The 17,508-nt window shown below is 37.9% G+C and overlaps 1 protein-coding gene across 1 annotated transcript in view; it reads right to left on the bottom strand.

Annotated features, from left to right (window-relative positions):
* Positions 1-17,508, bottom strand: part of ube3d (ubiquitin protein ligase E3D) — a 37,629-nt gene that overhangs the window by 11,171 nt on the left and 8,950 nt on the right. The window contains exons 4-8 of the mRNA XM_061944772.2: positions 17,027-17,246; positions 9,532-9,604; positions 9,369-9,447; positions 8,877-8,985; positions 6,469-6,617 (exon numbers count right to left, since the gene is read on the bottom strand). Coding sequence (XP_061800756.1) covers positions 6,469-6,617; positions 8,877-8,985; positions 9,369-9,447; positions 9,532-9,604; positions 17,027-17,246 — 630 coding nt within the window. The remainder of the gene's footprint in view (positions 1-6,468; positions 6,618-8,876; positions 8,986-9,368; positions 9,448-9,531; positions 9,605-17,026; positions 17,247-17,508) is intronic.

The raw sequence follows: 17,508 nt of genomic DNA, 5'->3' as shown, positions 1-17,508 counted from the left end.
CAGAGTACTAATTTTCAGTACTTTTGAAGGTGTGTTCAAATGTTAATGGTTTTAAAAAAAAAACATTATGAAAACATGACGCTGGATGTGTTTTTATTTTTAATGCATTCTTAATAATAAATAAATGCGATCAAAAGTCCGCTTACAATGGAGCCTATGGGAGCCGTTCAATTCTGCCTATAAAGCCCCTAAAAAACATTAGGGTTTTATATACATGATGTAAGTATATATGTAATGTAGTAACATTTATAACATTTACATTTATAATATTTTGATAATTTTAAGCATATGTGGCAAATTTATTTTATCAGCCATATATTTTTCAGGTGAGAAGCATGATTTATGATCCATAATAAACTTACAGGGAGCAGGGAAGCGAGGAGCAGCAGACCACTCGATGAACATAGGAACACCCGGAAGTGATCACGGCGCCGCTATAGTTTGTCTGCGTTAGTGTTTATATTAACAAAATCACTAATACTTGGTTAACATTTAAGTCAAATTGTATGTAATTCAATTAAATCATTATTATTATATTGAATGTAAATTGTGTATTTTTGAGGCTTTTTGAATGGTTATCGAATTTTATGGGCGGAATAGTGGAGCGCCCATTGGCTCCGCTGTAAGTGGACTTTTATTTACATTTATTTAATATTTAGAATGCATTAAAAAAAAAAATCCATCTGTCGTCATGTCTTCATAATGATTGTGAATGATAGGCAAAATTCCCAAACAAGTGCAGTTCCCCTTTAACACTGAGCTGTGCTGTCTAGTTATCTTGTTTTCTTACACTTCTGTGTGTCATTTGCGAGTACTGTACTGCAGAGAAGATCCTGGCTTGATTTACATGTAGGTATATGGGTCTATTATAATTCTAGGAATTAAATATAATTTATTTGGAAGCAATTTGTGTTGTGTGGACTCACTGGCCTGGGATCAGTCTATCCCTCGCCCTCCTCCCCCTTGACTCTTCTGACACACACAACACGTATCACTCTCCGCAGCAAGTTAAGGTGTCAGTAGCCGTTTTTATACAGAGCTCCAAGCCGCCAATTTGCTCGTCCTTTTGGCAGCTTGGTCATCGTTTTTATACAGAGGGCGGCAAGTTGGGGGTCTGTTTTGGTCTGCCGATTTTCTGCCCTGGAGGGTACACATATTTCCGCCTCGAGTACTATATAAAACCAAGGCGGAAATGTGCCGTACCGTGGGTGAGATGGGCAGAGATGTTAATGACTTGCACCATAGGCTAATTTTGGAAAAGGAGGAATATTACACCTTCGTTTTAAAAAGACAGATTGGCAAATTGCCGCCCTTATTTTGGAACAAATATGCTCCTATAAAAAAAAGAGCCACCAATGGAAATGAGCGGCGGTAGTCTAAAAAAATTGGGTTTGTTCAGATCTTTTTTTTTTTGGCCGTGCACACTCAGAGTTTGTGCCCACATAGCCCATGGCAAAAACCGGCCCTGCTGTACTGTACTGTAATATACAGGTAAAAGCCAGTAAATTAGAATATTTTGAAAAACTTGATTTATTTCAGTAATTGCATTCAAAAGGTGTAACTTGTACATTATATTTATTCATTGCACACAGACTGATGCATTCAAATGTTTATTTCATTTAATTTTGATGATTTGAAGTGGCAACAAATGAAAATCCAAAATTCCGTGTGTCACAAAATTAGAATATTACTTAAGGCTAATACAAAAAAGGGATTTTTAGAAATGTTGGCCAACTGAAAAGTATGAAAATGAAAAATATGAGCATGTACAATACTCAATACTTGGTTGGAGCTCCTTTTGCCTCAATTACTGCGTTAATGCGGCGTAGCATGGAGTCGATGAGTTTCTGGCACTGCTCAGGTGTTATGAGAGCCCAGGTTGCTCTGATAGTGGCCTTCAACTCTTCTGCGTTTTTGGGTCTGGCATTCTGCATCTTCCTTTTCACAATACCCCACAGATTTTCTATGGGGCTAAGGTCAGGGGAGTTGGCGGGCCAATTTAGAACAGAAATACCATGGTCCGTAAACCAGGCACGGGTAGATTTTGCGCTGTGTGCAGGCGCCAAGTCCTGTTGGAACTTGAAATCTCCATCTCCATAGAGCAGGTCAGCAGCAGGAAGCATGAAGTGCTCTAAAACTTGCTGGTAGACGGCTGCGTTGACCCTGGATCTCAGGAAACAGAGTGGACCGACACCAGCAGATGACATGGCACCCCAAACCATCACTGATGGTGGAAACTTTACACTAGACTTCAGGCAATGTGGATCCTGTGCCTCTCCTGTCTTCCTCCAGACTCTGGGACCTCGATTTCCAAAGGAAATGCAAACCAAACCAACCCAAACCATCAGTGATGGTTTGGGGTGCCATGTCATCTGCTGGTGTCGGTCCACTCTGTTTCCTGAGATCCAGGGTCAACGCAGCCGTCTACCAGCAAGTTTTAGAGCACTTCATGCTTCCTGCTGCTGACCTGCTCTATGGAGATGGAGATTTCAAGTTCCAACAGGACTTGGCGCCTGCACACAGCGCAAAATCTACCCGTGCCTGGTTTACGGACCATGGTATTTCTGTTCTAAATTGGCCCGCCAACTCCCCTGACCTTAGCCCCATAGAAAATCTGTGGGGTATTGTGAAAAGAAAGATGCAGAATGCCAGACCCAAAAACGCAGAAGAGTTGAAGGCCACTATCAGAGCAACCTGGGCTCTCATAACACCTGAGCAGTGCCAGAAACTCATCGACTCCATGCCACGCCGCATTAACGCAGTAATTGAGGCAAAAGGAGCTCCAACCAAGTATTGAGTATTGTACATGCTCATATTTTTCATTTTCATACTTTTCAGTTGGCCAACATTTCTAAAAATCCCTTTTTTGTATTAGCCTTAAGTAATATTCTAACTTTGTGACACACGGAATTTTGGATTTTCATTTGTTGCCACTTCAAATCATCAAAATTAAATGAAATAAACATTTGAATGCATCAGTCTGTGTGCAATGAATAAATATAATGTACAAGTTACACCTTTTGAATGCAATTACTGAAATAAATCAAGTTTTTCAAAATATTCTAATTTACTGGCTTTTACCTGTATAGTAGACTTTGCATGCAGTTGCAATTCCAAGACGTTAGATTGCAGTAGTGTACAGACTATGACATGTTGCCTTAGCCAGGAAGTAGTCTTTGCCAAAACGCCTTTTATTTCGCTGAGCCCTACAATGTGTTTATACTGTAAGTATTCTACGTATTCCACACCAACTGTTTGATTGTAACATGCATCTTAGATGTTTTGATGATCTAATGTGGAGGGGTAGAAATTACTAATGTAAAATCGTAAATGCTAATCTTTAGCAAGTTTATGGCAAATCCAAATTATCGAGCTAGCGCATTTAAAAAAAATGGAGCCTTATTTTACTTTTGAGTGCCTTCTTCTTGCTTCTTGAAAATTGTATTACCTAAAAGCAGTTAGACTAAGTCCGCTCTGAGTGCTTGTTTTCCAACCAAGTGCTTGAGCTTGTGTCGAGCTTGAAACCCGAAGGTATTGATATACGGCACTGATTGATTTTACATAAATCAGAACATATAAAAGTACAGAATTCGGGACCCATCCCTATGTGCAGATTCTGTTGTTTCTCTTTCAGCCTGTCTTTTGGGATTGGACGAGGGGGGCTAGAATATGTGTTGGTAGGATTATTGGGCCTCTGTAGCTTCTTATAATAGGGTCATTGGGCCAGGTAGACATGAAAGACAAGCCACTGACTGGACTAATCAATCCAGTTACCAAGAGAAGGCGCAGCAATAAATAACTAAACGGTCGGTATTCCCGATTGCCAGTTCACCTCCATAAGGGAGTGAAGCCAATTATGAATCTGAATGAGGCAGCTGCTATATTTGGAACGCAGTTAATTATAAGTTAAGAAGGAAGACAAGTACCAGTAAGTTCTGGCCTTTTATTATCCAACAAGATTATTGAAATGTAAACTGTATTAGGAATACTCTTATTAGTGTAGGTCATGATCTCAAAAAAGCAGGAGACTGCAGGCAGCTTGCAGGTTAAGAAGTGTTTAATGTCCAAAAGTACAAAAAAAATCCAAGGTAGAGTGCAAAAGGGATATGCACAAAACAAGCACAGGGAAACTGTGCATGAAAACATAGCCAAAAAAATACTACTAACCATGAAAGTTCCTCTGACACCCTCGACACCAAACCTTTGCAATGATCTCACAAGCCAAAAAGAAGGGAGACCGGGTTAATTAGCCTTCTAAAACCAGGTGAGACAATCAAATGCAAACAAGCCACGGGTGAGGAGAGAAGCGCTCAGAAAGAGAGTAAGGCTACTAATAACAAAACCCAACCAAAACAGGAAGTGGAACCAAAGCACATCACAAGACACCCATAAACTAAACAAAAAACTACCTGATGAAACAGGTCGTATCAAGCTGGTTGAAACAACTAAACTTGCATCGTGTTACGTCAGAACAAGACGTGCAGATAGAGGAAAAAACTGCAAGGGCTGAGTCAGTTCAACATAATGTGGGTTGAAGGCTCCTCCAGAGGGGTGCTGATATAAAGAAAATGTAGAACCACATGCAGAGCATCTAACAACATATTTCTAATGCATCACAGCACGATACACAGAGTTTCACAGTGGTCAAAACAACGTATCAAGTATGAACAACACGCATGCGGTTTACGTAAGCGAAAACTCTTGAGATGATAAACACCTTTGATTGCAATTCATTTGCAAAATAATGGACCATTAAACCTGTGAACAACACAAAGGGATATTAACTATTTAATTCTAACTTTCAACCTGAATATTATTTGAATAAAATACCTTTGATAAAAAAAGTAATATGCATTTATATCTAAGTATAATTTTTAATCATTACATTTAAAAATAATACTATATATATATATACACACACACACACGTACATATATATGTATAAACACATAATATACTGTATACATATATATTTACGTATACATATATACAGTCGTGGTCAAAAGTTTACATACACTTGTAAAGAACATAATGTCATGGCTGTCTTGAGTTTCCAATAATTTCTACAACTCTTATTTTGTAGAAATATATATATATATATACATGTGTATATATGTGTGTGTGTATGTATGTATATATATATATATATATATATATATATATATATACATACACACACACACACATATACACAAGTATATATATATATATATATATATATATATATATATATATGTATATATATATATTTATATATATATATATATATATATATATAGTTGCGCTTTATACCTAATTATAGTGCATGCAGCGGAAAATCCAGTTGCCTGTGTGCTCTGTGCATTTTTGTGTTTTAACAGATGGCAGAGGCACACACCGTATTCTTCCGCCGCTAGCTACAGTATGAATAGGGGTGGTAGAAAAAAAGATTCACATCCGAAACACAATGTTTTTTTTAAAGAATTATTTAAAAAAACTAAAAAAATTTAAAGCCATCCCCGCGGTTATGCCAGGAGTGTACGTCATATTTCAGCAGCCAAGATGTGCTTTTGTAACGTGTAGCCTGTTTTGAAAACATTGTATTTTAATTTACATACCAAATAATATATTGCAAGAATTGGTTTCAATCAAGAATTGTGTTGGAATAAGGATTCATTCTTAATCAAATTATCATTCCAAGAATCGGAATTGAATTGAATTGTGAGTTGTTGTGAGATTCATATCTCTACTGAGGAAATATATAATGCAGTTTAAGGCTTGTGCTGATTTGCATAAGCCTAAAACTTACCGTATTTTTCGGACTATAAGTCGCAGTTTTTTTCATAGTTTGGCCGGGCTCCAGTGCGACTTACATGTTTTTTTCCCTTTTTATTACGCATTTTCGGCAGGTGGGACTTATACTCCGGTGCGACTTATACTCCGAAAAATACGGTACACACATTTCATAAAAATGGAATTTGCATGAAATCAAAGGACCACCTGTACTGTGCAAAGAGCTCTGATTTTTAATTCGGACTGAGAAATGTGATTTACTAATGTAAAATATGGATTAGTGAGCCCTATTGTAGCAGTAGTAATTATTCCAACAAACTGGTCAACTATATTTGAAGATGTGTCACACTGTATGAGTAAACATGAATATTCTCATTTAATCAAGTTTATATACTCTCAGGGCATTGAATCAATTGCAACGAGACAACCTTAACAATCCAATTGTGATCACATCAATGCAGTGAGTGTATAAGAAAAATATTGCGCACACCAGCTACCCAAATGTATTCTTACCCAAAAACATCTGACTATCTTTACATCATGACAAATTGGTTGAAAACATTTTGTTTATATTTTTGTCAAAGCTGTCAAAAGGAGCCTGGAGAGGATACATTGGATATATGAAAATCTGACTACAGGAAAACTGGAAAAATGAAGGATTTAGAGGGTAGAAATATGTCAGTTGTATTCACTTACTCCTGCTGCTCGACGTCCACATGAGAGCAGCGTATGTAGAGGAGTTTGAGGGCTCGTGCAGCTCTAAGTGATGAACTAAGGCATGTGGAGGGATTAGCAGACCACTGTGGGATTGACGCTATGATGGAGTCACTGTTCAGAAGCCAGAGCTGCAAGAGGAGCAGAAAGATCACGTCAATCTGAAGATGTGCAGCAAAAACTGAGTGCAACTAAAAGTTTTCACAAAGTTAAAGAGGTTAAAAAAATGAACACTACCATGCAATAAATACACACTTTATTATTTGCAACTGTTACAAATAATTATCAGTGTGTCTCTTTGAATTTTGGTAATTGGGAATCAATCAATCAATGTTTATTTATATAGCCCTAAATCACAAGTGTCTCAAAGGGCTGCACAAGCCACAATGACATCCTCGGTTTAGATCCCACATCATGTTCAGTATATTAGGGGTGGAATGGTTCACAAAATCCATTCAAGTGGCGGCCAGGGGGCTAAATCCGGCCCGGTGATGACACCATCCTGGTCCCCGAGTTCAGTTCAAAACTTGGGAGACTAACATTTTTTAGCAAATTCCTAAAGATATTAGGGTGCTCCTGTTGTACAGAGGAACTTGGACCACTGTAAACACGATGGCAGATCCTTGCATTGACATTTTAACCTTGCTAGCAAACATAGAACACTGGTGTTTAAACTTTTGATTTACATAACTGAGGCGTTCCTCAAGGCACTCCTTTAAGTCATCTACTTTTTGGTAGTTACACATTTTTTTCATATGGTGACTTATGTAACTAAGGTGTTGCTGTACATTGTTTACTTCAGATGCAGTCACTAGTCATTTATCCAACTTCTTTAGTTCCTCAAGGTTCCATTTTAAGTCCTCTCTTCTTCAGTTCAAAAAACTTGAGACACTTTTGCAGCAGATTCTTAAAAACACTAGAGTGCTGTCATAGAGACGATCTTTGACTAGCTTTTTTGCAGAAGGTCCTTAAAAACAGCAGAGCGCTCCTTTGACTTTGACAAAATAAATAAACCAAAATCAAACGTCTACTGTAGAGGAACCTGGTTCTTCAAAATAAACAAAATAAGAATAATAGTGAAAGGAGAAGTTCAGCCCCCCGGTCCTTAGCTTTATGGAACTGTAGCTTCCAAAACAATTTACCGTATTTTTCGGACTATAAGTCGCAGTTTTTTCATAGTTTGGCCGGGGGTGCGACTTATACTCAGGAGCGACTTATGTGTGAAATTATTAACACATTACCGTAAAATATCCAATAATATTATTTAGCTCATTCACGTAAGAGACTAGACGTATAAGATTTCATGGGATTTAGCGATTAGGAGTGACAGATTGTTTGGTAAACGTATAGCATGTTCTATATGTTATAGTTATTTGAATGACTCTTACCATAATATGTTACGTTAACATACCAGGCACATTCTCAGTTGGTTATTTATGCCTCATATAACGTACACTTATTCAGCCTGTTGTTCACTATTCTTTATTTATTTTAAATTGCCTTTCAAATGTCTATTCTTGGTGTTGGGTTTTATCAAATAAATTTCCCCCAAAAATGCGACATATACTCCAGTGCGACTTATATATGTTTTTTTCCTTCTTTATTATGCATTTTCGGCAGGTGCGACTTATACTCCGGTGCGACTTATACTCCGAAAAATACGGTAGTTGAATATCACTGATATATCCAATAATACATCACTATCATTTATTAGTTAGCACCAAACCGATAAGCAGTACAAATAAATAAAAACATATGATCTAAACCAGTGGCACAGATGGGATTTATGACAGTCAGCAAATTATTTCAAGTCAATGAGTTATTTTCAACTCCATGCCTGAATCAAAGTGTCTAAACTGAACGGTATTGATTTTTTTTATTTTTTATAAAACATCCAATTCCTAATACATACTGCACTGTAGATAGATATCCCCTGGGGGAAATCAAGAATATAAGTTTAGAAGGTGCGGGCAAGGTTGGTTTTTGAATTATTTTTCCTTTTTGTCTGCACTCTGTGACAAAAGTGAAGTCAAGCAAACCGCTAAAAAAAACACACACATTGCTATCCGCTTTCTCTGATATAACCTTGGTTCTTGTACAGTACCGGTATATGAATTGGGTTAATTTTCCTCAGTCACAACATTGAGTGATTATCTTCATATCACCACACTGCTGGGTTCCAATGAATAGTCCACAATAAATATCAACTTCCGGTATATGGTAGAGTACTTTATAATTAAACACTGCTTGACTGCACTCACACGTACAGTGTCCGAGAAATAAAAATAACATTACTATTATGAATAGAATATCGTATCTAAATATAGTTATGGTTTATCAATCCTTCCCAAACTAGTTTTAATTAAATGTATATGCTAGCTAGCTCTCACCAGTAAGAAAGGTTTTCCATTTGGCGTTTGAACACAGAAGTGGAAGAAGTTCAGAGAGTTGGAAAGCTCTGCCAGTCTGGCTGCTACAGTTCTCTCCAAGAAGAATGATCTGTTCAAAACAGACAAAGCATTTTTGTGACAACATAGACAACATTGCAACTTTTGAAAAATCATTGTCATGCATCAAAAAAATATTTGTCCACCTTGAAAAACAAAAACACTTTCAAAAGGGATGTTTCAATCGATCAGCCACTGATCAGTATCAATTTCCTTTATTTAACCAGGTAAAGACTCATTGAGATAAAATCTCTTTTTCAAGAGCGACCTAATCAACCGATTTTCGTGAAAAATCCATTGCAGATAAATGCCTTTTGATGCCAATCACAAACGCTGATCGTCTCTGGCTGACAAGCAAGGTTATATAGTGTAATGGGTACAACAAACCAACATTATCCAAAAAAATAGCCAAATTTGACATAAAATAAATCTTGCCTGTTAACTAAAGAATCTGGTTTACGGTCCCCCACAAGGGGCTCCACTACCACCTGTGTAATGTACAGTTTCAGGGTCTCTGTAAAACACAGCAGAAGACAGCTCTTGAATATCAAGATCATGAAACAATGTAGTAATGATGAAATATGTAAACGTAATATACCTGGTGTCAAAGCCTCTCCAAGCACTGATGAACAGCTTGTGCAGGACACAACTGCTTTTCTTTGGCACACTTTCTGATCATGATAAAAAACATATGGAAGAAATATTTTCAAATACTGCAGTTAAACAGACTGCTAGATTGTAATAGAACCAAATGGAGAAATACTTTTTTTCCCTACAGAAGAAAGATCAGTTTTCATCTTGAGATTTTTTTTGTTTAAATTCACTGATGCACTTTTGAGCTTGTACCGGTAAATTCAAAAAAGGTAAATGTTATTTTTCTGTTTACTATTTGGTTAATTGACCAAAGTTACATGTTTTATATTCCTTTCTGAACAGCTTTTTGTCAAAAAAAATAGTACTACTAATTTTATTCGCAAGCAAATGTAGTGATTTTTTAATACAGCATATGTGTATATAAAATAATGAAAACAGCAGCCCAGTGTCAGTGCTGGTCAATACAGCTAGTGAGTGTGCCACACATTCACTGAGGCATAATTTACCCATTACTACTCGCCACCAAAACCTGTAAATCTAAATGTACAGTATTGTCTTAGGGTTCTGTCCTTTCTTTACATTTTTACTGTGTAGGACAGAGTTGGACATGCTGACAGAAGGTGCTGGAGCCTATATTTATGTTTAATTATGTTATATATTTTTTTCCTTTAAAAAATGTGTTTTAGTACAAAACATGCATCACATTCATGTTTGATTAAAAAAAGTATAAAAATTGTTTCACAAAAAAAAGTGTGGTATTTGTTTTAATAGGGGTTCTTCAAATAAAATTCTAAAATAAAATCCCCAATTTACTGTACTCTGAGATGCAGACGAACAGTAGCTTTTAAATATTAGTGGAATACTAGGCAAAGGAAGGACTCTATTAAGGATAAAAATAAAGCCAAAATAAGTCATGTAAAGAATAGTTGGCACGCCCTCCAGAGAGTGGTGGTTTTAGCTATGGGCCACTAGGGTAATTGTCTAGGGCGGCATTCTCTAGGGCAGTAATTCTCAGACTGTGGTACTGGTACGCAGGCTCCATTTACTGGTACCACAAAGAATCACTTAAATAAAATGTTCAATATTCAAACACAGTGTTACTGTTCAAATTGTGAGTAATGTTTCAGTGGCCAAACATCCTAAATACAATTGTTAAATAAAACCTCTGCTTTGTTCTTAAAAGGGGAACTGCACTTTCTCTTATTTTCCTATCGCTCACAATCATTATGAAAGACATGACGACAGATGGTTTCTATTTTAATGCATTCTAACTCGTAAATAAACATAAATGAAAGTCCGCTTACAACGAGGTCCTCTATTCTGCCTATAAAACCAAATAAATAACCAACCCAAAACCGTCAACAATACTTAATTTACATTTAGCAACTTGAATTATAACCAAGTATTAGTGATATTGTCATTAAAATCGCGAATGCAGACAAATTATTTATAGCGACAACATGATCACAAGCTTGTGTGCCTATTTTTGGCATGATAGCCTGGTCAGCTGTTTCCTAGCTTCCCTACCCGTGAAAGTTTATTCTAGATCATAAATCATGCCTCCCACCTGGATAGTAAAAGGACGAGGACGTATTACGACAAGTTGGTCAACTTTGGCATCCAATTTAGACCCAGAAATGGCGAGAGCAATACAAAAAGACCTTGGTCTGTGCTTGGTTCCACCCCCTTTTCTTCGCGAGGATTATGAGTCATTCTTCATCTAAATGGGACTATAACAACAGTCTATCAGTCAGCATGCTAATGACAGCAGACATTACACAGTAAGTGATGCATTTTCTAAATTATTGCGCAGCGTATGCTTAAAATGATAAAAATACGTACATATTAAATGTTATTATAAATGTGCCCGTTACTACATTACATATATACTTACATCATGTATATAAAGGTGTTTAGAGGTTTTTTAAAGCCTTAATAGGCAGAATAGAGCGACTCCCGTTGGCTCCAATGTAAACTGACTTTTGATTGCATTTATTCAATATTCAGAATTAAATAAGGATTGTGAATGACAGGCAAAATTCCAAAAAAAAGTGCAGTTCCCCTTTAACACTTAGATGCACATGCAGGGTCAAACAATGACCCCACAGGTTGTTGTAAAAATCTTTGTTTTAAGTTTTATAAATCTTTAAAATCTAACGTAATTTATTCATATTCCAGGTATTCCTCGTAAAACACGTTTGTGACATGATTCCATTTGCATATGTATTTCTTTTTTTCATGAATTTTAAGAAATTTCAGTTTTTGTATCAATCAATCAATCAATCAATCAATCAATCTTTATCTATATAGCCCTAAATCACAAGTGTCTCAAAGGGCTGCACAAGCCACAACGACATCCTCGGTACAAAGCCCACATACGGGCAAGGAAAAACTCACCCCAGTGGGACGTCGATGTGAATGACTATGAGAAACCTTGGAGAGGACCACATATGTAGGTAACCCCCCCCCTCTAGGGGAGACCGAAAGCAATGGATGTCGAGTGGGTCTGACATAATATTGTGAGAGTCCAGTCCATAGTGGATCCAACATAATAGTAAGAGTCCAGTCCATAGTGGGGCCAGCAGGACACCATCCCGAGCGGAGACGGGTCAGCAGCGCAGAGATGTTCCCAGCCGATGCACAGGCGAGCGGTCCACCCCGGGTCCCGACTCTGGACAGCCAGCACTTCATCCATGGCCACCGGACCTGTGCCCCCCCCCCCCTCAAGGAAAAGGGGAGCAGAGGAGAAAAGAAAAGAAACGGCAGATCAACTGGTCTAACAGGGGGGCTATTTAAAGGCTAGAGTATACAAATGAGTTTTAAGATGGGACTTAAATGCTTCTACTGAGGTAGCATCTCTAATTGTTACCGGGAGGGCATTCCATAGTACTGGAGCCCGAATAGAAAACGCTCTATAGCCCGCAGACTTTTTTTGGGCTCTGGGAATCACTAATAAGCCGGAGTTCTTTGAACGCAGATTTCTTGCCGGGACATATGGTACAATGCAATCGACAAGATAGGACGGAGCTAGACCGTGTAGTATTTTATACGTAAGTAGTAAAACCTTAAAGTCACATCTTAAGTGCACAGGAAGCCAGTGCAGTTGAGCCAGTATAGGCGTAATATGATCAAACTTTCTTGTTCTTGTCAAAAGTCTAGCAGCCGCATTTTGTACCAACTGTAATTTTTTAATGCTAGACATAGGGAGACCCGAAAATAATACGTTACAGTAGTCGAGACGAGACGTAACGAACGCATGAATAATGATCTCAGCGTCGCTAGTGGATAAAATAGAACGAATTTTAGCGATATTACGGAGATGAAAGAAGGCCGTTTTAGTAACACTCTTAATGTGTGATTCAAACGAGAGAGTTGGGTCGAAGATAATACCCAGATTCTTTACTGATTCGCCTTGTGTAATTGTTTGGTTGTCAAATGTTAAGGTGGTATTATTAAATAAATGTCGGTGTTTAGCAGGACCGATAATCAGCATTTCCGTTTTCTTGGCGTTGAGTTGCAAGAAGTTAGCGGACATCCATTGTTTAATTTCATTAAGACACGCCTCCAGCTGACTACAATCCGGCGTGTTGGTCAGCTTTAGGGGCATGTAGAGTTGGGTGTCATCAGCATAGCAATGAAAGCTAACACCGTATTTGCGTATGATGTCGCCTAGCGGCAGCATGTAAATACTAAAGAGTGCAGGGCCAAGAACCGAACCCTGAGGAACTCCGCACGTTACTTTAACATAGTCCGAGGTCACATTATTATGGGAGACGCATTGCATCCTGTCAGTAAGATAAGAGTTAAACCACGACAAAGCTAAGTCTGACATACCAATACGTGTTTTGATACGCTCTAATAAAATATTATGATCGACGGTATCGAAAGCAGCGCTAAGATCAAGAAGCAGCAACATAGATGACGCATCAGAATCCATCGTTAGCAGTAGATCATTAGTCATTTTTGCGAGGGCTGTCTCCGTAGAGTGATTTGCCCTGAAACCGGATTGAAAAGGTTCACAGAGATTGTTAGACACTAAGTGTTCATTTAGCTGCTGTGCGACAATTTTTTCGAGGATTTTCGAAATAAAGGGAAGGTGGGACACCGGTCGGTAGTTTACCATGAGGTCAGGATCAAGGTTAGGTCTTTTGAGCAGAGGATGAATAACCGCTTTCTTGAATGCTAGGGGAACAGTGCCAGAGGAAAGTGATAAGTTTATAATATTTAGCACTGATGGACCTAATAATACAAAAAGCTCCTTGATAAGTTTCCCAGGAAGTGGGTCAAGTAAACATGTTGTTTGTTTTATCCCACTTACACGCTGTAATAGTTCATCTAATGTTATTTCATCAAAAAGAGAGAGACTATTTTGTATTGCAGTATCCGTCGTAGATACAGTTGTATCTGTGTTCATAGAACCCAGTTGTAGCTGGGATGCGTTGTCTTTAATCTCCTTTCTAATGAGTTCAATTTTCTTATTAAAGAAATTCATAAAGTCATCTGCCGAGTGGGTGGAGCTATTGGGAGGAGTCCCTTGTTGGGTTAGCGATGCTACTGTACTAAACAAAAATTTAGGGTCGTTTTTGTTGAGGCGGATGAGATTTGAGTAATATTTAGCTACCTCACTCTTCCACAATAAAATTCTCCCCAGCAGTTCCCATAGAATCTTATGTGAACCTTTCATTCTTAGCAACTCTGAACCTGTGTGAAGTTGCCCCTCCCCCCAAACTTGTCTTGTTTGTGCTACATTTAGGCTGCAACCATTTTCATTTGTGCCGTTACGATTTGTAAGTTATTCTAAAATACATTTTCTGACTAGTGATGACATCCAGCCCCCCCACCTTGTCTAAATCACCCCAGACTTGTCCCAGTCGTTTGTGCTGCAACATTTTTTATTTTTTAAGTTATTAAAACCAGCAGCCTGTCCCCCAGCTTGTCAACACCTCCCCAAACCAGTACCAATTGTTTGTGCTACGTTTGTGTTGCAAAACTTTGTCCGAATCTCCCCAAACTAAATTGTTAGTACTTTGCTTGTGCTGCAAACATTTTCGTTTGTGCTGTTAACATTTTTAAGTTATTAACGTTTTATGGTTTTTATAGTATTTAAGTGTTATTATTCATAAACAAACCCTCAACTATGTCAAAATCTCCCCAAACTTGACCCATTCATTTGTGCTTTGTTTGTGCTGCAAACTTGTACACATCTTAAGTTATTAACAAATTATAATTCATATGCATAAACCATAAAGTAACATGGCTGTTAGGGGCCATCTAAAATCCCTGTGGACCCTGCCCGACAAATGATCCAGGACGGATAGGAGGCATTGACTCAGAATCTGACATCTCAAATGTAGATGACCCAGACTTTGTTCCCCCCACTGACCAAGACCAGTCAGACACAGACGTGTCCTCTGAAGAAGAAATTGACATTGTGTCCAACAGAATGAGCCGCAGGGGCTCTTACTGGGCAGAGTTACCTCCAAGTTAGGGTAAAACACCAAGCCACATTATTCTAAGACTCGGTCCTGCATCCGGGTTGAGTACCGTACTGTCTCCCAAATAGATGCATGAAAGCGGTTCATGTCTGTTCATGTCAGATAATATAAGAGTTGCTGACATGCACAAACACTTACTTACAGTATATGCATGTTGCTGTGTAAAAATGACCTCCTGGGTGGTGGGATTGCTGACCTCAGATGTGTAAGTGGGACAGTATTGACAGTTGCGTCAGATGTGAGAGATTACATCAGATATGTAAGTGGGACAATCAGAGTTGCTTTGTATTAAAAGTTTATAGAAGATTCCATAGAAACTGCTTGGGATAATGTTTACCCCACTTGTGGAAGAGTGGGTAGTGATACAAAAACTGCAATTTCTTAATATTATTGAAAAAATAAATACAAATGCAAATGGCCTAATGTCACAAACATATTTCATGAGGAAAACCTGGATTATGAAACTATTACAACTCTTTGTTTAAGATTTTGAAGAATAAAAACTCAGTTTATTGCAAAAACGCTTTGATTTTAATAGGGGTCATTTTTAAACCCACTTGTAGAAGAGTGTATGTATTAGTGGCTTGTGCAACCAAGGGTTCATTAATATTTAAGTATAATACGCTACTGTATTTTAATGTTGGCCATTATGGTGGTACTTGGAAAGCCAAGTGTTTTCTGAGGTGGTACTTGGTGAAAAAGTTTCAGAACCACTGCCCTAGGGGAATCTCAAGGATGAAAATAAAATGATACTTATTTTGGCTATTTGATCATCATGTCAGGATGTGTGTTTTATGGGCGCCCTCTACAGGCAAGAAATATTGCCGTATCGATGTACTACATACTGTTCGCATTAAGTGGGTTAAACCAAACCTAGTTGAGAGAGTAGTGAGTTTAGAGGGTAAAAAGTAAGCCCAAAATACTAAAACAATAAAACAAATGCAATTATTGTATGTAAAATATTGAATATTGTAGGCCAGAGTCACAAACATATTTGTTATTTGACAACGTAAATGTTAAAATTAGTGCTGATAATTTTTTTTTATCAGAAGAATCACACTTTTGAATTTGGAATAATCACAGGTTACTTACTTGCATGATTTAAATTAACCTAAGAAAGACCCCAATATTTTGACACAAATGCCATTTTATTGTCCGAATGTCATGCAGGAACATTTTCATATGATTAGAACTTGGTAACAGTACTATCCAAATTTCAGTCAAGGTGTATTTAGAAGTGTAATTTGCCAGCGAGAACACCTGTCTGAGTCCCCCCACTCATTTCTGCACTGGTGTATCCATTGACCTGCTCACTGACCGTATAACAACACACAATTTTCAGGTAACCATCCACGGTTACGTTAAAGGAGCATGCATAGTCAAAATAAATTGTGTGATTAATCCGCATATATACATGATTAATGCAATATTCTTTTGCGAATAATCACAAGGGTTAACTTGTTATTTTATAGCCTTAGTTAAAACAAAACAACAATGAGCCAATAGTGAGTAAATATAAATAGGCTAGCCTTGACTGCAAGTTGGGGTGATGCTGAAGGATGATTGATGATTAAATGTCATGAAAACATCATGAAAATGAGAAAGTTGAAGCCATCGGGTGCCTAATTTACCGTAGAAAAAATAAAGACAAAAAGGAAAAACAGCCCAAAGATACAAAGTATAGAACTACGTCATCACATTATGTATAAGATATTATAAATTAAATAAGGGCACTATTGCAGTTAGGACTGTTACTGCTTCCAGATGTCAGTTAAATTGTGCAAATAAGCTAAACTTATAATAACACATCTCAAATAACTGATCATGCGACTTCTAAAAAAGCAAATGCGGGTGGTTTCAAAAAATGAAGCCTTGCATTCCCCTCAAATTTTAACACCTCTACATTGTTACACTGCAGCTTACATTTCTGCTAGTTTCACACCTTTTTTTTTTTTTTTATCCCTGCTGAGTCAGCAATCCTTTTCGGCCCCGCACATCACTCACCTTTGGATCTTCACTATCCTGCGCACCAGCGGAGCTTACTTCCTGCAGGAGAGTCTCTTCACAGCTGCCGTCTCTGGCAAGGAGAAAGAAGGTGTCACCCAGTAAACAATCTTCTGCTCGGGGCAGCATCTTGCCGGCAAAAGGATCTGGATGGCAACACCAGTCGTCCACAAGGGAGTTCCAGTTGCCGTTTGGGAGAGGAAGAACCCGCTTGAACAATCTGAAGGCAAAGAAATGTTGCAATTTATTCATTCTTAAAATGTGATATAGTGAGTGTTTCCAAAGAAAATAGGTCACATTTTACACACTGAAAGGCACACCTCAGTAGTTACTGTACATTGTGATTCTTTATATACTGTTTGATTGCATCTGCAAGTAAACACATACAAAATGCAAGCAAACAATGAAGCAAATCTTACTTGGGTGACAATGCCCCACATTTACTAATTCCCCTATTCATTGTAAGAACAGCAATTTGACCA

The sequence above is a fragment of the Nerophis lumbriciformis genome, linkage group LG04 (genome assembly GCF_033978685.3).
Source record: "Nerophis lumbriciformis linkage group LG04, RoL_Nlum_v2.1, whole genome shotgun sequence".
Lineage (NCBI taxonomy): Eukaryota > Metazoa > Chordata > Actinopteri > Syngnathiformes > Syngnathidae > Nerophis > Nerophis lumbriciformis.
The sequence above is the reverse complement of the archived record's forward strand: the minus strand, read 5'-3'. Positions and strand labels throughout refer to the sequence as shown.